The 21,982-nt window shown below is 53.1% G+C and overlaps 1 protein-coding gene across 5 annotated transcripts in view; it reads right to left on the bottom strand.

Annotated features, from left to right (window-relative positions):
• The window catches only part of CADM3 (cell adhesion molecule 3), a 144,093-nt gene that overhangs the window by 56,135 nt on the left and 65,976 nt on the right, over positions 1-21,982 (bottom strand). For 2 of the 5 annotated variants that reach the window (XR_008312120.1, XM_053277259.1), the window contains exon 1: positions 19,597-20,092. The exons of 1 other annotated variant lie outside the window; for it this stretch is intronic. Coding sequence is in view for 3 of the 4 variants with exons in the window: in XM_053277259.1 (XP_053133234.1) it covers positions 19,597-19,678 (82 nt within the window). In the remaining variant the exon portion in view is untranslated. Of the gene's footprint in view, positions 1-19,596; positions 20,137-21,982 lie in introns of those variants that run through there. 2 more of the 5 variants (XM_053277261.1, XM_053277262.1) reach the window with 2 other exon arrangements.

Raw genomic sequence — 21,982 nt, 5'->3', positions numbered from 1 at the left:
AGGGTCTGACTCAGCACGAGGCAGCTTTCTATGTTCCATGTATACCTGGGGAGGATTGCTGGCCTTGTTGTAGTGGGCATGAATCCACGCCCTTTGCCAAGCAGGGTCTGCCTTGGTTTGCAATTGGACTGGCGACGACGTGCAAATGCTGTAAGAGATTCCTTTTCGGGGATGGGCCCGAAGCTCAGTGGCAGGGCCCCTGCTCTGTACGCAAAAAGGTCCCAAGTTCACTCCCTGGCAGCATCTCCAGCTAGGAGGTAGGAGAGAGACTCCTGCCCGGAACCTGGAGACGCTGCTTCCAGCCTGAGCAGACCACACTGAGCTCGGCGGACCAAGGGTCAGACACGGGAGCTGCCTAGGTCCCTAAAAACCCTGCTGGTTCCAAGGGAAGTTCAAGCCAGCAAGGTTGGGGGGCTGATTCCCGCCTCCCCCCCCCGCCAAAAAACACGAGGCACTGTAATAAAAAACCTCCCTGCCCGCAAGTGGGAGAGAAGCCGCCTCCCCCACCACAAGAGGCAGCAGGCGGGAGCTTTCCGTGGACTCTCTGCGCCGGGCCGCACCGGTGCACGCAGGCGTCGGAACCATCTGGAGCGCCGCCCGGGAGAGAACGTGTTCCAGGCGGCTGCTCAAGCTGTCAGGGCCTGCCACGCCTAACAAGAACTAAACGATTGGAAAACGGCGAGTAATTAGCAATCGATAGGCAATTAACGGGGACAGAGAGATAGCAGGTCTTGGGAAGAGGGAGGAAAGGCAGGGCGGGGGGCCGGGGGGGGCACCTTCCCCAGGTCTGCATTTCCCCACCCCTGCCACTGGCGGACGCCTTGGAGCTGCGGTGTTGGGTTTTCAGGGTAGATAAAAGACAGGCTCTCTTTCAGAGGATGCTACCGTCTACTGAGTCAGGCCCTGGGTCCATCTAGCTCAGGAGTGTCTACACTGACTGGCAGCGGCTGTCCGACAGAGAGATTGTCTACACCAGGGATTCTCAACGTTGGGTCCCCAGATGTTATTGGACCTCAACTCCCATAATCCCTAGCCCCAGTGGCCTTTAGTTGGGGATTATGGGAGTTGAAGTCCAAGAACATCTGGGGACCCAACACTGAGAATCCCTGGTCTACACTGACTGGCAGCCGCTTTCAGGCAGGGGTCTCTCTCAGCCCTCCCTGGAGACACTGCCAGGAAGTAAACCTGGGACCTTCTGCATCCAAATCAGGGGCTGTCCCACTGAGCTACGGCCCCCTCCCCAAAGGGGCATAGCTTTACAGCCTCACTCACCCATCCAAATGCAAACCAAGATGGGCCCTGCTTAACAAGAGACAAATCCATGCTCACAGCTACCACAGGATCAGCCCTCCTTTCCATTAAGCCCAGTTTGGGTCTCGGATTCTCTCCGCCATGAGATGTAGAAGGTAGCCACCGTGGCAAGGGTTGGCTCAGGGTCCCCAGGAAGCTGCGAGCCTGTCTGGGCCACTGTGGCAAGCTAACCTGGAGATTGGCTGGATCTTGTGCAACATACTGGGGGTGGGGGAAAGCTATTCTAGATTTAGTTAGAGCTGGCGACCCCACCACATGGGCTAAGATGCAGCAGTAAACATATGCCTAGGAAAGGGGAGGTTTATCCATGGCAATCCATTGTGAGAGACACAAGCAACTTCCATACTCCGAGAAAGTATGGCTGCTTAGCAGTTGCTGGCGGGGAAGAAAGGAGGGAAGGAAAGAGCACCTTGTGCCTCACCGGAGAATTTCAGTGAGAGAGCCAGTGTGGTGGAGTGGTTAGAGTGCTGGACTAAAACCGGGGAGACCCGAGTTCAAATCCCCATTCAACCACGATACTAGCTGGGTGACTCTGGGCCAGTCACTTCTCTCTCAGCCGAACCTACTTCTCAGGGTTGTTGTGAAAGAGAAACTCAAGAATGAAGTACACCGCTCTGGGCTCCTTGGAAGAAGAGCGGGATATAAATGTAATAATAATAATAATAATAATAATTTCCTGCACAGGCACATACATAGGAAGCTGGCCTCTATTGAGCCAGACACATGGCCCATCGCACTCAAGACTGTCTAGCCTGACTGGCAGCAGCTTAGGATTGTCAGCACTGACTAGCAGCAGCAACCCAGGGTTTCCGATAGGAACCTTTCTCAGCTCAACCCGCAGACGCTGCCGGGCATTCAGCCTGGGACCTCCTGCTTGCAAAGCCGAGGCTTTGCCTCCAAGTCTCTGGCCATCACTCACTGGTAGGGCACTGATGTTTTGCATGCAGAAGGCCCCAGAGTCAACCCCCAAATTAGGAACAAACTAACATGCAGCAGGCAAAAAGGCCCCTGCCTGAAACCCTGGAGTGCTGCTGCCAGTCAGGGTTCGGCAGCCCTGAGTTGGGCAGACCAAGGGGCTGACTCAGTAAGGGGCAGCTTCAGAGCAGACCCGCCCACTGCATCTCTGCAGATGTGTTGCAGCCGTGCGTGCCAAGGCGAGGGACAGGACACGAAAACACGATCCGCTTTCCCCCTCATCAGCATCACCTCGTGCCAGTGGCTTGGCAGACAGACACTCTGGTGGAGAATCCCCGTTGTGTTTACAGTTCTCTTACACCAATTAGCGGAAGACAACCCAGCAGCAGCCTCGCAAGCGAATCCAAGGGAAGCCAGCAGCGATTGGGCCGGGGGGGGGGGAGGACGGTGGACCAGCCATCTGGAAGCTAGTACCACCTGCGGCAAAAACAGCCAGGCCAAGACCCCGGCTGGAGCCAAATTAGGACCCGCAGCTAGCCAGCCCCCCCCCCACGCCCCCAGTCCCTGCCGCTGATCTTTTAGTCCTGGTCAACATGTGTGCCCAGTTGGGCTGCCAGCCCCCCAGTGTGTGTGTGGGGGGAGAAAAACCTCTCTAGGAACATAGGAAGCTGCCTTCTACCAGAGGAGAGCTGGTCTGGTGGTAGCAATCATGATGTCTCCCTAGCTAAGCAAGGTCTGCCCCAGTTGCATTTGAATGGGAGACCACGTGTGAGCAGTGTAAGATATTCCCCTCAGGGGATGGGGCTGTTCTGGGAAGAGGAGAAGTTCCCTCCATGGCAACATCTCCAAGATAAGGCTGAGAGAGATCCCTGGGAGAAGCCGCTGCTGCCAGTCTGTGAAGACAATACTGAGCTAGATAGACCAAGGGTCTGACTCAGTATACAGCAGCTTCCTATGTTCCCAAGTCAGAGCATTAGTCCATCTAGCACAGTATTGTCTACACAGACTGGCAGTGGCTTTTCCAAGGTTTCAGGCAGGAGTCTCTCTCAGCCCTGTTTTGGAGATGCTGCCAGGGAGGGGACTTGGAGCCTTCAGCGCACAAGCAGGCAGATGCTCTTCCCAGAGCAGCCCCATCCCCTAAGGGGAATATCTCATGGTGCTTGCACATGTGGTTTTCCATCCAAATGCAAACCAGGGGGGACCCTTCTCAGCAAAGGGGGCAATCCATGCTTGCTACCACAGGACCAGATCTCCTCCTGTGTCTCGAGGAATTGCTTCCATCAGAGCTGGCAACCCTAATGTTGCAGGAGGAGATGCTAGAATCCAAAGTTGCTAGAAGGCACCACTATGGGGGCGGGGGAGAGGGAATCACATTTGTTAACTCCGCTCCTTTGTTTACAAGTTCCTGCAAGCAGAAACCCAGTAGAGCAGGAAGAGGTCTGGGCTAGAAGGCGGAGGGTGGCCCATTTGCCAAAAAGGGCCGCTGTGTCTCTCCCTTTTGCTTGCTTATGTAGCTGCCCTAGGCCCTGCCTCAGACATTTCAAGAGTTGGGATGCAACCATCCTGGTAACACTATTCACGTGCTAGCTTTCCGCTTGCAAGGATGATTGCTGTCATTTCCAAAGAGGCGGCCACTTCTCTCCAGTACAGAGTGGTGCCGTCCATTCAACCAGCTTGGCAGGGTGGCCAGAACCTCAGGGGTATACCCGTGAGTCAAATGGGCCGTAACCCAAAATGTGGCTTAAAAAAAAAAGCCAAATCTGGCAACAGAGGCAGGCGGCCACCTCATTCTGTAGCAGGAGCAAGACCAGCCTCAGGCCAGGTCTAGTCCCGCAGCAGGAGGAGGTGGCAGAATGGGCCGTACCAGCAGATGCAGATGGAGGGTGTGTGTGTGTGTGTGATTTCTGAACGCAAAATCTTTCAAAATCCGCTTTAAACCAAGTGGGGGGTGGATCTTCCTTGGCGGCCCCTCTGGGGTTCTGCAGAGAGCATCCTGTGCAAAAGCGCCAGGCTGGCCAGCAAGCGTTAACACCGCCATGGAGGAGAACTTCCTTCCTTCCATGCATCATTTTAATCTGATTCCACTGACACTCCCCCAGATAAGTGCTAGATTGTGACTCTCATTACCGCAAACCAGACACAGCACACTCATCCATCTCGGGTGGCTGAAATTGACTGGGGACCAGAAAACCTGCTTTTCTCTCGCCCCTCTCCGGTGACAGGCCAAGGAGAGACGTAAGCCTGCCTGAAACCAAACGGGAAGATGGGCTTCTTTCCAGAGGGCTTAAAAAGTTTTTTTTTTAAAGTTGAGAGAGAAAGAGAGCGAGAGAAAGAGAGAAGTTTCCTCTTATCAGACAACTGAGGGACCATTTCCACCTTTTTAGACTCCCTGGAGAAAGCCTCCAGATCTTGGTTTCTCTCTCTGCACTTAGATCTCAGATTCTTAGCCTTCTCTTATATGGAAGGGCTTTTTGTTTAGGGATCTCTCTCTCTTCTCCCTCCAGAGAGTGGGTGGGTGGGTGAGTGAGTGTGCACGCACACACGCACACACACAATTCTGCTGGCTTTGGAAATGGCCTGTCACTGACATAAGAAGCTGCCTTCTACTGAGTCAGACCTTTGCTCCATCTAGTTCACTGCTGCCTACACTGACTGGCAGCAGCTCTCCAAGGTTTCAGGCTCAGGGATCTTTCCCAGGCCTGCCTGGAAATGCTGCCAGGGATTGAAACTGGGACCTTCGGCATGCAAGCAGTTGAGCTCCCATGCCCCTCGGCCCCATCCCCTAAGGGGAATATCTTACAGCGCTCACATGTAGTCCCCCATCCAAATGCAAACCAGAGTGAACCCTGCTTAGCCAACAGAACAAATCATGCTTGCGGCTGCAAGGCCAGCTCTCTCCGCCCTGCCGAGATTTTCCCACCAATTCCCTCGAGTCATCAGTTTCCCAGCAGAAACTTGTTTGCTAAAGAGACAGTTCTCAGCTATTCATTGCTCTGCTGACGTCCACATTCTGCAGAAGAGATGGGCGAGTGGACGGGACAGCTGTTTGGATTTCAAAGAGAAGCCCCTCTCTCCACCACCCTTAGGCAGTTGCACTGAAAGGCACGCTCTGCTTTCGCAGGAGAACATCTGTGATTCTTGACGCTGTAACTGGGGCCTGGCACACACCGTGACTGTAATAACAGATATCACAGATCAAATGCCACTACAGGCAGAAACTGGAAAGAGATCATTGCGCCCCCACCCCCCCAATAATGGCATTATAGCACCTTGGTTGTCAATGGTATACACACCCCAACACACCCATTTTTATCTAGAGTCAAAATTTGCAGGCAAGTATCCCCAAAAGCCAAAATACATTGTTGACCATAGATGATCAGGTAGTCAGCACAAGGATGACACAGCATGGCTGAGCAGATTTGGCTATGTGGTGATGTCACAAAGCCCAATCCAAGTGAGGGCACTGCACCTGCCCTCACTCTGGAGGGGCAAATATCTGAAACAGGGGTGTGTGTTTTGCAGAGGTGAATCTTTTGCAGAACATTCCACCACACTTTTGGCTCAAACCTGCATCTAAAAAACAATCGATGTTTCGGAAGACACCTTTGGGTCCGGAGTGGAATCAGCCAGGGTGGTGTAATTGTCACAGTGTTTGACTAGGACCGGGAAGACCCGAGTTCAAATCCCGGTTCAGACACAAAATTCACCAAGTAACTCTGGCCAGTCACTTCTCTGCCAGCCTAACCGACCTCACAGGGTTGTTGTGGGGATAAACATAACCATGAACACCCTCCAAGCAGCCCAGAGTGAAGAGCTGGATATAAATGGAATCGGTAAGTATCGAGAGAGCCAGAGGAACAAGAACTGAACTGAACAGGGAAAATCTGTTCATCTTTGATCTCAATTGCACAAGGATATTTCATACCCCCTCGGGATACTAACGGCTTTGCACCTTCACCTTCAATCTGTCCAGTGCTGAGTAACCAAGCAATGCGCGGTCAGGCATATGCATATTCTGCGCCCTGAGGCTCCCGCACGAAGCCAGGATCTTGCCCTAACTCTGCCTCCGTGTGTCGCCCTCGCTGTGGCAGGAAGTGCAGAAGGGATACGGATTCTGCCACTGCGGAGGGGGCGGATTGTTTTCCTTTCCAAGACAGGGCCTTTCCCGTTGACGTTAATGCGATCTGCCAGACCGCTGACTGGCCATTTTTGGACTCGCTCCTCCTGCTCGTTAGCAGAGGGCCTCTCCGTGGCTCCTGCCTGTTATCCTTACGTGCTGTGGACATTCACACCCTAACAAGCTCAGAGCCGAGCCCGGGGATGGCGTAGGAACTATTGGCCAGCCCCCCCCTTCTCTGGGGTCCCCACATGGTAGGCAGCCTGTCTCAGGCTGACAAAGGTCTTCCTCCTCCAGAGTAAATCTGCCTGACTTATGGTTGTTGGGTGCCAACCTCTAGAGAAGTCCAGCCAGGACAGGACCTTCTCGGTGATTGCCCCGTGACTGTGTAATACGAGCGAATTTGTGTTCAGTCCTTCCCAAGTGCCCGAAGAGCCTCTTCTCCAGAGATGTCTTTGAACAAGAGGGAAGATTCACCCTGCTTGTTTCTAATCCATCACTGTCTTGGCCCGTCTCTGCTCCCATGGTTTCTAAATTGTTTTGTGCCTCTCCAAATCCCAGTTGCTGGGATACAGCAGGAGAGGGGGCCTGTCTTCACTTCTTGCCGGTGGGCTTCCCAGAGGCCTCTGGTGGGCCACTGTGGGGAACAGGATGCTGGACTGGGTGGGTCTTCCTGGGCATGATCCAGCAAGGTTCTTCTCTTAATATGTATTTTAGGCTGAACACCACTTGGGATCCACCTGACGAAAAGCCGTTGATAAATAAATACGTATTTCGTTAAATTTTAAATAGGGACGTCTTGTCCAAAGGAGCAGTTTAATATTTTGAAAGCTTAGCGTTTACATACAGGAGCTGACACCCTGACCAAATTACTCAATGGACGCTGATTGAAATGAATAGGACAAACGTTAGTCCCGACTGTCTGGCCCTATTCATTTCAATGGGACTTCCATCGAGGAATTTGGTCAGGATGTCAGCCTGTTTATCTGTTGTTGTTGTTGTTGTCATCTATGTTTTGTTTGGTCCTAATAACAGTATTGCTGAATTGTGTGGCATGTTTTAGATTAGCACCCCTACCTATAATTATACACTGTTTATGAATGTTGATCAATCATTTTAATTGTTTATGTCGAATCTCGGGGGGGGGCGCTAAATTGAGCAGGCCTCTAGACAACTGAGCATGGTGTAGTGGTTAGAGAACAACGCCATGCTGGCTCTCATCTCTTCCCAATTATACTCATGCATTTTTTAAAACCGGAGTGGATTTAGGCAGGCCTACTAAAGGTAAAAGTAAAGTTGTGCCGTTGAGTTGGTGTCGACTCCTGGCGCCCCCAGAGCCCTGTGGTTGTCTTCGGTAGGATACAGGAGGGGTTGACCATTGCCTCCTCCCGCGCAGTATGAAATGATGCCTTTCAGCATCTTCCTAGATCGCTGCTGCCCAAAAGAGGCGTTTCCCATAGTCGGGGATTCGAACCAGCAACCTCTTTCTCCCTAGGCAGGTTACTTCCCTGCTGTGCCATTAGGTGGCTAGGCAGGCCCACTAACCACTATAAATAACTACCGGAACATAACAATCCCTCTATGGCTTATCCCAAGTGTTCTGGAGGTGCAGAAGCCGGCATGGAGGCAGGACCAGAATTAATCCCGAGAACAGTCTTCCCTTCCGCTAAAGCCATCTTCGATGTCCTGGATCGTTAGCAAGAGAAAGCCATCTACAAGTTTGAGGGGGTGGGTGGGGGTGCGTGCCTTCCGTCACAGCACAGCCAAGGATGAAAGTGTGCCTGATTTTGACTCCGGCACATAAATACCGCTCACGCCTCTCATTCCAGCAAACAAGTACTTAGGAATGCCTACAGGGGCGATATCCCTCCTTCCTCTAGAGATCCACCATGCTGCTGCGTTGTTGATGGGAAAACAGCCCTCTCAAAAAGTCTCATAAGAGCAGCTAACTGCATGTCAGACTCCCGACGGCGGCTGCCAGCCAGCCAGATAAGCGACTACTGAAAAAAAAGGGGGTGGGTGGGCGGGGAAGGCACGTGATCGAAAGAGCCAAAATGAGGGGAGCGGGTGCCGCTTTCGTGCTCTTTTCTAAGGGCTCCTTTTAAGGCTGATTTGCTCCCAGTAAGCTGTTCAGAATCTGCTGTCTGGTGTGGATTCTTTTCAGCTCTTTATGTCTTTATTTTAAGTTTCTAGATGTCATGGTCATCACAGCCAGGGATCCCTCCCAGAATCCAAGAGGCCGTGGGTATAATCAGAGGTGCAAGACTTTTCTGTAAGCAGATGTTGGAAATGGGGCAGGACACCCAGTTGATTGTGCATTTTAGAAGAAATTATCAACCCCTTTTCCTCTCCAAAGAGGTGCTCAGAACAGCTAGTGTAACAGAACCAATACCAGTCAAGAAATCACATTTTCAAGAACACCATCATAAATGCCACCAAAAAACCCCCCAACATATCACAGCAAGAGAGGCAAAAAAGCAAACAAACAAACAAAAAAAATGCAAATCACAGAGATGATTTGGAATACATACCAAGGCTGGCAGGAATACATACAAAGAAGGAGAACAAATATCATGAGGCAGGGAGTCCCACAGGGTGGCTGCCATCACTGAAAAGGCTCCTTTGCCTAGCTAGCGCGGCTAGAGTACGCTAGCAGCCTCTAAATATCAATCGCAGGGGAGCAACAACAAGAGAGAGGGCATGGCTTCATCTCCTGGTTGGCGGCTTCCCAGAGGCCTCTGGTGGGCCACTATGGGAAACAGAATGCTGAGCGAGAGAGGCCTCCTTGGGCCTGATCCAGCAGGGCTGCTCTGATGCTCAGATGCAAACACCAGGGGCCCAGAGACCCGCAGAGCTGCACCAGCGTCTGGTTCCTGGCCCACTTGCTCACACTTGTCAAGGGCAGGAGGGCTTTGCCCACCCTCTCCGTCTCTGCCCATCCCAGTTTGCAAAACTGACAGTTTAAATCGATCAAGACCAACGGGAAAATACATTAACCAGCAAGGGTGGGGTGGGGGGGTTTACCTGGGAACTCCAGGTCTTTGTTTAATCCCTTGCCCTCTGACTGCAGCGTGGTCATGAATGCTCACTTGCATGCTTGCCTTTAAAGGCATGGCCAGCGGGCTCCCCTTTCCCTGGAGGAGGACCCGTGCATTGCAATGCATGGAAGGCAAACATCTTCCTGCGAAGCCTTACACACACACACACACACACACACACACACACACTTACTTATGTTGAGGAGACACAGTGCACTGATAATTCTCCTCCTGAAATCCCCTTTCAACTTCCACACTGGAGAAGTGTTGCTTCCAGCCCTACAGTTAACCTGCGGGACTCACTGCCACAATACGTGGCGACCACCTGTCGCTTCCATAGCTTCAGAGAGGGGACTGAGACAAATTCATGGAAGAGGAGAGGCCCGTCGATAGCGATGAGCCCAAGCGGAGGCCTCCACGTGTAAAAGCAGTACCCCACAGCATGGGGGAGGTTCTGCTTGTGAACTCTTTGATGCATCTCTCTCTCGCTCGCTGGCAATGCTGGGACATTTGGGGGCCCAATCTTGAGGACCCCTGGCCTAAAGCAAAAGTGGGGGCAAGCTCAGACATTTCTGCTTGCCTGCCACGGGGATGGGACTTTAGCAGATGGTGGAGCTTCTGCATTCCGTGCAGAAGGTACCCGGTTCCATCCCAGGCTGGCAGCATCTCCAGGTAGGGCTGTGAGAGACTGCTGCCTGAAACCTTGGGAGAGCCGCTGCCAGTCAGTGCAGGCAAAACTGAGCCAGGTGGACCAAGGGTCTGACTCCATGCAAGGCGGCTTGCTGTGTTAAAACTCTGGATAACCTGCTGCCAGTCAGTGCCAGACAGTCCAAGGGACAACTCTGCAGAAGGCAGCTTCTTACAGAGACAGGCCGCAGCTCATTGGCAGAGCATCCGCTTTGCATGCAGAAGATCCCAGGTTCAAGCCCTGGCAGCATCTCCAAGAAGGGCGGAGAGAAACGCCGACCTGCAACCCTGGAGAAGCTGCTGCTAGTCAGTGCCGGCAGTCCTGAGCTAGATGGACCAAGGTCCTGACTCGGGATAAGGCCCATGTCCCTAATTTGGAGAGGGCTTGCAACTTTTGATCAGCCAGCCCCCGATCCCCCCCTGAGAAACGCAAGCTCAGGACCAGCCTCGGGCCTTTCATCCCGCGAGCGCTAATCTTGACAGTCTCAGTGGAGCCGCGAGGCGGCAGTTATGAAATCAGAGGGCTGCCGCCGCAGATTCCTTGATCCCAATGATATTTGCTTTGTAGCGTTTCATTAAAGGGTGGCGCGTTGTACACGGCGCCGCTTGGCATTGTCAGCCGTGGCTGCAAAACACCCCTTTGTCTTGAGGGTTAAGTGGATAGCAGCACGGGTGGGAGCTTCGCAGCCACATGCTAAAATATTCCGAATATTGAGCGCTGGAGGCTCAGATTTACGAGCCATTTGGTCACTACAAGATGTACAAATCTGAGCAGCATTTAAGGGCAGTGCTCAGGGCTTTCGGCAGGATTTTCACTGGTGGGGGGAGAAAGAGGCTTAAAGGTACAATGCAGGGGAGTCTCTTTTTAGGACTCTCCAAAGAACCAACACCCCAAATGCAAGCCATTTAAATCTGCTTATTATTCGACGCATCAAACAAATTTAAGGGTGTTTCACTTGCAGAGAAGGATCGCACACACTTGACTCTGTATTGCTCTTAAAAGGTCCTTTTCTTTGAAGCTTGTGGTGGCCCGTGGTTCTTACAAATACACAGAAACAAACAATACACCTTGTCACTTTTCTGTAGTCTGCCATGAGTGGGTGGGTGTTGGTTTGTTTAATGGAAGGCCTGGTCTAGCAAGTCCACAAGCAAGACGTGAAAAAGAGAGGCAGACCATGTTGTGCAGCTCCAGCATCTGCTATTCAGCGTTAGACTGTTCCTGAACAGGGAGGTTTCATCGAGCTATTGTGGACAACAACCATGGATAAGAACAGCTTTGCTGGGTCAGACCCAAGACCCCTTGAATTAATCATCCCGTTTCCAGTAGTTGCCAATAAGCCCTTAAGCAGGGCACAAAGGCTCCCCAGTGGCCTCCCCTTGTTGTCTGTCCCCAGCATTTGGTGCCCAGAGGTAGACTGCCTCTGAACAGAGAGGCTCCATTCTTAATCCTCACAATCAATAAATACACATAGACCTGGCCACCCTAAATACATCTCATTAGGAACATAGGAAGCTGCCTTATACCGAGTCAGACCTTATACCAAGTCCCATCCTATATTAGAACTGGTCTATTGGTTCCCTCTAGCCAAAGGCTATCCAGCTTCAGCCCTCCTGCAGATGTTGGTCTACAACCCCTTAGATGGTGAGGGTGTGAAAGGGATTTTTGAGGATAAGGAGATTGCAGATAAGCTGAATGAGTTCTTTGCATCTGTCTTCACAGCAGAGGATACTGACCATATGCCCTCTCCGGAATTGAGCTTCTCAGGTTTAGCGGCAGAAGGACTGGGCCAATTTGAGGTGACAAGGGAAGATGTTCTAAACAGTCTTGAAAAACTAAAACTTAACAAATCACCAGGGCCAGATGGTATCCACCCAAGAGTTCTGAAGGAACTCAAATGTGAAATTGCCGATCTTCTAGAAAAAAGGCCTCGCTGAAGGAGAACCAGCATGGCTTCTGCAAGGGAAAGTCTTGCCTCAAAAAGCTTTTGGAGTTCTTTGAGAGTGTCAACAGGCATGTGGATAAAAGTGACCCTGTTGACATAGTACACCTGGACTTCCAAAACGTTGTTGACAAAGTTCCCCACCAAAGTCTCCTGAGTCAACTTAGTAGTCATGGGATAAGGGGACAGGTTCACGTGTGGATTGGTAACTGGTTGAAGGACAGGAAACAGCGGGTAGGAATAAATGGACAGTTTTCACAATGGAGGGAGGTAGGAAGTGGGGTCCCCCAGGGAGCTGTACTGGGACCAGTGCTCTTTAACTTGCTCATAAATGATCTGGAAGTTGGGGTAAGGCCTCTATGGGAAGCAGGATGCTGGACTAGATGGGCCTTCTTGGGCCTGATCCAGAAGGGCTGTTCTTCCCATCATCCCTATTGGCCACTGTGGTGGGGGATGCTGGGAGCTGTAGTCCAAAAACAGCTGGAGGGCCCAGCTGAGTGGCCCTGATCCAGCCCAGCATCCTATTTCCAGCAGCGGAAAGATGGATCCCTTTGGGGAGCCCCCAGGGTAATGGGCCTACTTGCTTTTTGTCAGCAACATCTGGAATTACAGGTACACTGCTGTCATACATGGAGGTTCCTTAAGTGGCCTGAAGAGAAGAATCCTGCCTGTGTATTCCTTCTCATCTCTCATCTAAGAAAGAGGCCCAGAAACCGAATATTCCGCAGAACAAAAATGGAATATTCCGTAGAAGGCCCCAAAGGGGCTGCCTTTTAATTTTCTTCTATTTTTGAAAGAAAAATTGGCTGCTGCTTCCTCTGTGCTCTCTTCACAACCTTCTGCCGCTTCCCCAAGAACTTTGGTGACTCGTCTTAATTGAGGCACTCTCTGTACTGACTTAATGCAGAAGGCAGATGGATCCCAAAGAGAGCACAAGAGAGAGAAATGGAGCTATATCGGTTGGGAGGCAAATCGGGAGCAATCAGAAGACTGATAACCAGCCAGACCGAGAGTGAGAGAGATGTTTCTGGAGTGTTCCTTGCTTGTGAAGTCCAATGGCATCCTTCCAACATTTGCTAGGAAGACTGAGCTGAGACAGGAGAGGCCTTTCCAGGAGAACATTCCTCCAACTATAAAAAGTCCTTCCACGTCCGGATATTTTTAGGAGCTCTGGGGAATGGGGCAAAAGTGTTTGCCCATACAGAGTGAGGGCCAAGTGGGTCTAGGAAGCATCGCACTCACCCGCAGTCGACGATGTGATGTCATCACATAGCTAGTTCGGAGCAATGACATAGCACCATGAGGTCATTGAGCCCACTTCTAAATGCAGGGCAGATTCTGCCTAACCAAGGGGACAATTCATGCTTGCTACCACAAGGCCAGCTCTTGTCCTGACTCACCTCATGCAAGGACCACCCTGGGCCACAAGAGTGGTGCTATGACCCCTTGAAAACACCCGACGTGCCCCCTAACAGCCTCTTGCTGTTCTAACCACTCCGCCACACTGCCAAAAAAGGTGAGGCTTTCTGACTCAAAAAAAAAAGTGGCATCCTATTATACAGGAAATGAAAGCGGGTCATTCCTGGCGTGGAGGGCCCACAAGTACAGGCAGCCTGGCCCTCAGACTGACTATGGACCCGTGCCCTCGACCGCGGGACCTAGAAGAAAGCCCCCTCCACCGCCATCCTCTCCAAAACCAATCAAGCCATGGCTCCAGTGTGACCTCGCTCTTTGCACGCAGAAGAGACAAGATCTCTTCAGAGCAGCTCCAGGGAGCTGTTTTGTGTTTCCCCCGAGAGGCTTCTGGAGATGGTCCCAGAGGTAATTCTGGGACCTTCCCCAGGATGGAAGTGTGATGAAGTGCAAGGGGGGGGTAAGGGGGCTTCTGTGGAGCTTGCACCCGAGTGCTCAGCCCAAGGGGGACACGTACCACAGGGGTGATCCGCAAGGTCACCACCTCTGACGGAAGCTTTTCCTGGAGACGGCAAACACCCCAAGGTTTTGCACACAATCACAAGCCCTTAAGATCTCCAGGCTTGCTTCCAAGAGTCATAGGAACATAGGAAGCTGCCATATACTGAGTCCGACCCTTGGTCTATCTAGCTCAGTATTGTCTTCACAGACTGGCAGTGCCTTCTCCAAGGTTGCAGGCAGGAATCTCTCTCTCGGCCCGATCTTGGAGATGCTGCCAGGGAGGGGACTTGGAACCTTCTTCTGCTCTTCCCAGAGCAGCTCCATCCCCTAAGGGGAATCTCTGACAGTGCTCACACAGCAAGTCTCCCATTCAAATGCAACCAGGCTGGACCTGGTGAGGGCATGCCCTCTCTCCTGTTGTTGCTCCCCTGCAACTGGGATTCGGAGGCATCCTGCCTCTGAGGCTGGAAGTGGCCTACAACCACCAGACTAGTAGCCATTGATAGACCTGTCCACCATGAATTTGGCCAAGCCCCTTTTAAAGCCATCCAAGCTGGTGGCCATCACCACATCCCGTGGCAAAGAATTGCATAAGTTAATTGTATGCTGTGTGAAAAAGTAGTTCCTTTTCTCACGCTTGCCTTGAATTGTAACCCATGTTGCTTAGTCTTTTTTTGGGAAGAGATATTTGCTGATACTGGCTGAAAAGGCCTTGAGCTAGACAGGTCTCCGCCCCCAAACTGCTGCCAAATATCTCCCATGGAGTTTGGGGCAGGGCTATTCACTTGGGAAGACCAAAATCTGCAGCAAACTCTTTATCAAGGAATACTAGGACAGACAGGCAGATTAAAGCCAAAACTGCACACGGAATCCTTGGTTCCGCTTTGGGGATTTATTTTCTTGTCTTCTACCCTTCCTGGGTTAAGACAAGCACAAAGAGACACAAGCAAACACAACATCATGAAAAAGAAGCACTGTATCAAAAATATAATGAATACCATGGTATACAAACAAATCCGTTTTGCCAGCCTGATGAAATTGCACTCCGAAAGGTCAGAGAGAGAGAGAGAGAGAGAGAGAGAGAGAGAGAGAGAGAGAGAGAGAGAGAGAGAGAGAGAAGTTGGCACTCACAGAAAGGGATACAAAAACCCACACTCTGCTTACTGGAAAACTTATTTAAACCACCCCACTCCCTGCCAACCACCCCTGCTAACTGAGCAAAGAGACACCTTGGTGATTCTCTTACACTGTATTTAGCAGGGGGAGAGCAACTGGCCCTATCCAACCCCAGCACAGCATCCCTCCAGTGGCTGTTGCTGGTATCTGCCTTGTGTTTCTTTTTAAATGGCGAGCCCTTTGGGGACAGGGGACCCTCTTATTTATGAGTTATTTATTTAGGTAATCTGCTTGGAGTACTTTGGTTGAAGAGCGGTATATAATGATGCATATTATGATTGCTGCTGCTGCTTCTGAGCTTTCACTGTGCAAAGGATTCTCAAACTTGGGTCCCCAGATGTTGTTTGTTGGATTACAACTCCCATCATGCCCAGCCACAATGTCCAAAGGCCATTGGAGAGGAGACTTGGCCTTGTGGTAATAGTGAGCATGAACTGCCCCCTTTGCTAAGCAGAGTCTACCTTGGTTTGCATTTGGATGGGTGCTACATGTGAGCACTGCAAGAGACGGGACTTTGGCTCAGTGGTGGGATCTCTGCATGGCATACAGAAGGCCTCAGGGCCAAGCCTTGGTAGCATCTCCAGACGGATCCTAGAAGAGCTGCTGCCAGTCAGTGTAGACAATATTCAGTTAGTTGGACCAAGGGCCTGACTCAGTTTAAGGCAGCTTCCAGTATTAGGAACATGGACCAATGTTCTGACGCAGTAGAAGGCAGCTTCCTACGTTCCTAACACTGGAAGCTGCCTTCTACTGAGTCAGAACATTGGTCCATCTCGCTCAACATTGTCTACACAGACTGGCAGCGGCTTCTCCAAGGTTGCAGGCAGGAGTCTCTCCCAGCCCTATCTTGGAGATGCTAGTCTCCCCTTCATATGCAACCAGGGCGGACCCTGCTTAGCTAAGGGGACCAGTCACGCTTGCTACCACAAGACCTGCTCTCTTCCATTGTGGCTGGGGATGATGGGGAGTGGTCATCCCACAACATTTGGGGAACCAAGGCTCTAGACAACCTCCACACCTCACAACTCAAGCCGCAAACAATCCACAGGCATATTGGCCCAATCTCGGGTGCCCTGACTCCGATGCAACCCCGAATCACAGTGGGCACCAGGGTTCTCTCCAACAGGGACTCCCCCATGCCGCTGACTTCAACCCCAATAAATCCCCAAGCCAAAGTCATCGTAGCGGAGGATTCTGGGAACTGTAGTCAACGACATCTGGGAATCCCTGCGAGAGGAAACACTGGTGGGCACATCTGGCCGTGGAGTGGGGTCCACCAAGTGGTCCGTTTTCCAGACGGACAAGCTAACCGCGGCATCTATTTAAAATATTTATACCCTGCCCCTCCCGTACGCTACTGCCCGGGGCGGCTCCCCACATTTATAAAATAGTCACAATGTAAAAATCAGACTGACGACGTCAAATCAGGCACCTGACGTTTTCCTCCTCCCCTGCCTTCCCCGAGAATCCCTAGATGCTCTCCGTCGAGCTCGCAGCCTCTGAGGGGCATCCCAGCCCTGTCCCCCCTTTTGACCAGGATGGACGGAGACCAGTCGTGACAGAGACAATGGATCGGTTTACATATCAAACTGCAGTTGGTCGGTCAGTCTGTCCAGATCCAATGCCAGATGAAGCCCTCTTCGCACATGCGCATCCGGGTCCCTTGTATGCTTATCAAGATCTGCAGACTTGTACACCAGGGACGCACAGCTTCAGCCTTCCTGCAGATGTTAGACTATCGGTCCCATCACCCTGACTACTGGCCACTGTGGCCGGGGACGATGGGAGCTGTGGTCCAAACACCGCTGGAGGGCCACAGATGTCCTGTCCCGATTTACAGTCATTTGCACATTCTGTTCAACACATGCGCAGTTGTAGCACACTTCAGTTCCCATCTGCGGCCCGCCTTTGAGAAGGCCTCTAACCAGCTTCGTTTTCAAAACAGACGCCTATACAACCATTCCCACAAAACAGACGCCCAGCGGACGCGCACAGACACTTGCACAGCAGCATGCCTGGATAGGGCTTGTCCACACGGGGCTCGGGATGCCAGCTTCAAAGGGCGGCTTCCCATCCTGAGCTGGTGGCCCGCTCACAAGTCATGTCTTCTGTAGGCCGCGTTGGTTCAGACATCATAACCAACCAGGATCTGGCCTCTGGTCTGGACCGTCGCTGGTTCTGCAATCCCAGGCAGGCAGGAGAGGAGGTTTTCCCCCCAAAGCTGTTGGTGGGCCATCTGAGGGAACCTAGTTCTGCTCATGGCCAGGGGGGCATCGTCATTTTAACCTTCTGCTCCAGGCTGGGGAAAACGGCAGTATTTCCGGCCACTGGCCTCCCAGATGCAGGAGAGTCACCTGACTGTGGAGGCCCTCCGGCTAGGAAATCTCGCCCTCCTCCCTGAAAGAGATGGGCTGGGATTCTGACATCCCCCCCCCAAGGGAGGTGTGTTCTCGGCATGAAGGACATCCGTGTTGCAAGGTACAGCAGGAGCTGGGAATAAAAAGCCCCCCCCCCCGCCAGGAAGAGAAGGAAAGGGTTGGCATCCAACTGGCAGGCTGCATCCCCTAAATCAGCCAATGGCACAGACAGCTGCCCTCTCCTGCATCCGTAATATAAAACAGCCAGATGTTCCTGCCTTCAGCAACCTACCCCCCACCCCAGCCCCATCCAGCAGGGAGCTATTAAGAATGTACTCACAGCCAGACCCTCCCGCTCTGACCTACATAACCGCACACCGTCCACCCGACGCAACGCAACATCGCAGCGGCATCCCAAAGGAGTAGGCGTCTCCCTCCTGTCTCCAGGCGATAGCCCCCACTGAGGATGCCCTCCCCGCCTCTTTCTGACTCTTGCTCCCTCCCCCGACCCGGTACCGCCTGTACAAAGCTGCAGAGACAGCTGAACATGGTCACACAACATTCCAATTCTGCAAAGCACAGAGTGGGCCAAAGCTCAAAGGCCCCCCCACTCCACTGCTGCTACTTCGGCCCCCTGGCACCCCCAGGTGCACTACACAGAAGGTTCACGGCAGCTTTCCTGGGCCTTTCCGACCACTACCCTGATGCCAATATTGTGGCATTCCCTTTTAAAACAAGAACAAAACAACCAGATGTGCTATTTCCCCAGCCCAACGGTGTCTGCTGCCAAAGCACAGACTTTGGGTGGCTCTCCCTCTTCCCATTGTTGTGATTATTAATTGCCACGCCGATGTTGGGACACAAACACGGCGTCAGTCCGGAGCAGCGGCAGACAAAAGAAACTGTGGGGGGGGGGGCTCCTTTCGAGGCCGGCTGGCCGAGCACGCCCAGGGGAACCATCGACTTTGCGAACAGGCAGATGCCGGGCTCAGAGGGGAAAGACACACACACACACACACACACGTGTGCTCTTATTTATGCCTGCCTTGCCACTCCCCACCCAGTGTGTCCCCCGCTCCCCGGAGCCACCTGCTAGCACCACACCAGGGAACCCAGCTCCTCCACAGTTGCCAGGGCAGCCAGGATCCAAGGAGGAAAGAGGAGAAGCGGGCAAACGTCCCACCCACCACCACCACACACACACACACACCCTGTGGCTCACCCACCCAAACAAAGCCGGGGTCTTGACACAAATGCGGCCTGCCAGCCGCCAGAGCCCTGCCTGCCTGGGCAAGAAGCGGCTGCAGCCAGTGCCACCGCCCGTGCCAAGCGGCCTTGCACCTGCAGCTGCTGCGTCTCTGCCCAGCCACATCCAGCTTGTTGATGTTAGCAGCGGAGAGAGGCAGGCGCCCACCCAGCGCCCCTCCCTCCGCTTAAGCACCGCTCACTTCCAAGGTGGGTGTGTTTGCATACATTAGACCTGCTGGCAGCAATCCTGCAGCCTGGGCAGCCTCCTCCAGCCCACCCCACCCCACCCCAGACCCAGCCACTCAGGAGGAGGAGCAGCCGGCTTCCCAGCGCCCACCGCCAGCAGCAGCCCCCCTGAGCCTCCAGGGTGTCCCACCATGCCTCGGCAGGAGGGCCTCCCCCCCCTTCCAAACAGGTGCACTGCCGCTGCGTTGCCAGCTCTCTTTTCCAGAGGGCCCTCCCTGCTAGAAGCGCTCCGATTCCGACTGGAGCGCCCTTTGGAGGGCAGCAGATTTCGCATGAGGGCCACATCCCGAACACCTTTCGGTTGATGGGATGGTTGCTGGTTGGGGGTGAGAGAGAGCCCTTAGAAACGGGACCCTCTCGCTCCCCCCGCCCCGCTGGGATCCCCTTTATTGCCCAAAGAGCATCCCTTATCGCTAGGTTTCGAACCAGGAAAGCCTTATCTGGCCAAACATTGCCGCGCCAATGTGACAACAATGCCCCCCCTCCCGCCCTGATGCGCACAGGGTGGGGAGGGGAGGAGAGTAGCCCTCCAGAAAACCCCTCCTTTCCCTGCTGCACCTGTTTCCAGCGGGACCCTCCCTTTTCCTTTCCCCAAATACCCCTACCTACCCCCCAGCATCCTGCTCCTCCGCCCCAGAAAGACTCACGGTCATGGGAAAGGTTTCCTCGGCTGGTGGCGATCAAGCAGGAGCCCAGAAGGAACAAGAGACTGCGAGCCGGAGGGGGCATCTTGGGAGCCCGGAGGGTGGGGTGGGGGGGTCCTCGGATGACTTGCGGGGGCGGGCGGGCGGGCGGGGAGAGGAGGGGGCTCTGTCTCCCTCCTCCTCCTCCTCCTCCTCCTCCTCTTCTCCTTCTCCGCTCCTGGCGAACTTAGTCCTGCCCCCTCCCCACCGGGGGGAAAGGGAGAGCGGAAAAAGCAAAGCTCCCCCCTTCCCTGGCGGGCTGCCTCGCTCGCTCTCTCCAGCCCAGCCGCAGTGGCACAAACCGGGAGGCGAGCAGAGCAGAGCAGTGGAGAGGCCGGCCGGAGATGGAGATGCTGCTGCTGCTGCTGCTACGACGACTGGCGCTCTGCTGCTGTATTGACGGAAGGCACAGAGAGGGATGCTGCAGAGGCGAGGATTAAATAGAGCACCCGGGAGAGCCCATTCGCCTGCGCAGGAGAGGGGGGGCCAGCCAGCTAGGCAGAGGGAGGCGGGCTCGCAGGAGCACGCCCCCCCACTCCACCCCCGCCTCACTGCATGCCAGGCTTGGGGAGGGATGGGGCTGGGCTGGGTGCGGCGGATGCATTTTGCAGGGCCTGGCGATGCCGCCCGCCTGGGCTCCTCCTTGAGCAGCAGACGGTCCAGTTCGGCACCCCCCCCCACCCCCCACCCCTCTTGTGATAGTGGTGCGGTCCAGATGGCTCTCTTCCCCAAGGGAGCGGAATACTGTTGCTGCTTGCGCTGGGTTGGACGCTGGAGCGGCACCAAAAGGAGGAGCGGCGCGGGCGGGCGGGGGATCTCTGTTGCAAGGATGACATTTGCGGGCGGGGGGGGGGGCACGGCCGACCGGGGCATTTCCAGGGCCTGCTCTGGCGATTTCCGAGCTGGAAATTCACCCAGCCAAGAGGCACCCACCTTTCCAAGAGGAGGTGCGCTTACATTTAACAGTGGGGGAGCAACTGGCCCTCTCCAGCCCCCCAGCACTACAGCACCCCTCCGGTGGCTGTTCCTTCTGTCGTTGTTTTAAAGAGTGTGAGCCCTTGCGGCTCACACTCTTATTTATTATTGATTGACTGATTGATCAAATTTATATACCGCCTAGTATAAAAATCTCAAGGCGGTGTGCAGAATTAAAACATAAACTATAACACATTTCAAATCCATAAAACAAAAATTAGATAAAAACATGTTAAAAACACATTACAACTTAAAAATCGAATCTCAGTTGAAGGCCTGGGAAAACAAGCACGTCCGCGTTTACTGAATTGCTTGTTTGTTTTTTTACGTAAACCGCTTTGAAAACTTTGGCTGAAAAGCAGCATGTAAATATGCATAGTGGTTGGAATGCAGGAAGGCAACCAGGCCGAAAAGACCCACCCGTCCAGGGCGGGTGCAAGGCATGGGGAACATTTGCCCCAGGTGTAATCATGCCTGCAGGATTACACCTGTGCAGGCATAAAGAGTCAAGAGGGGTTCGGCTGAAGGAGACAGAGGGCAGCCTTTCGTTTTAATCTCAGGGCTGCATCCACACAGTCACAAGCTGCTAGTTGATCAGGGTTAGTGAGTCCAACAGAGCTGACTGTGTGAACCCAGAATTTCAGGGCAATGCTGGTTAACCGGAGCGCTTTGACCAGGCTGGCCTGGACATTCTGGGTTCTCACAATCAGCTCCACTGTTTATTTATTCTTTTATGTATTTCGTACAGTTCTATACCACCCCATACAATAACAATAACAAAAGTCCCTGGGCAGTTCACAATATAAAACCATTAAAACATTGACATAATTAAAACAATGGGATGGAGCCGCTCTGAGAAGATCGAAAAGTTCCCAGTTCCCTCCCTGGCAGCATCTCCAAGACAGTGGGGCTGAGAGAGATTCCTGCCTGCAACCTTGGAGAAGCCACTGCCAGTCTGTGTAGACAATACTGAGCTAGATGGACCAAGGGTCTGACTCTGTATATGGCAGCTTCCTATGTCCCTAATTTAAAATACAATAAAAACTCGAAAACTGAAGCTGTAAAGCTAGGCTCACTGATCCGGATTACTTTTTAACCAGGATCCTTGGGACTGTGTGAACCCAGCCTAGGATTCTGTCCTGAAACATGGATACCATGGGGGGGGGAGCGGGGGAGGTCTATTGAAACTGCTTCGCTGTGGCCACTAAATCGGACCTCCGAGTCCAGAGGGTAGTCCACCCCTGAATAGCAGTTGTCGGGGCATTTTAGAGGGGAAGGTCTTCTTCACTTTATGCCCGGCATGAATTGAGGCCATGCCTGGCCACACATCCTAGCCAGCAAGCCATGCCAGTCTGAACTCCAAAGGAGCAGCTGC

This window comes from Hemicordylus capensis, chromosome 14, assembly GCF_027244095.1.
Source record: "Hemicordylus capensis ecotype Gifberg chromosome 14, rHemCap1.1.pri, whole genome shotgun sequence".
Lineage (NCBI taxonomy): Eukaryota > Metazoa > Chordata > Lepidosauria > Squamata > Cordylidae > Hemicordylus > Hemicordylus capensis.
Note: the sequence above shows the minus strand (reverse complement) of the source record. Positions and strands in the feature narration are given on the sequence as shown.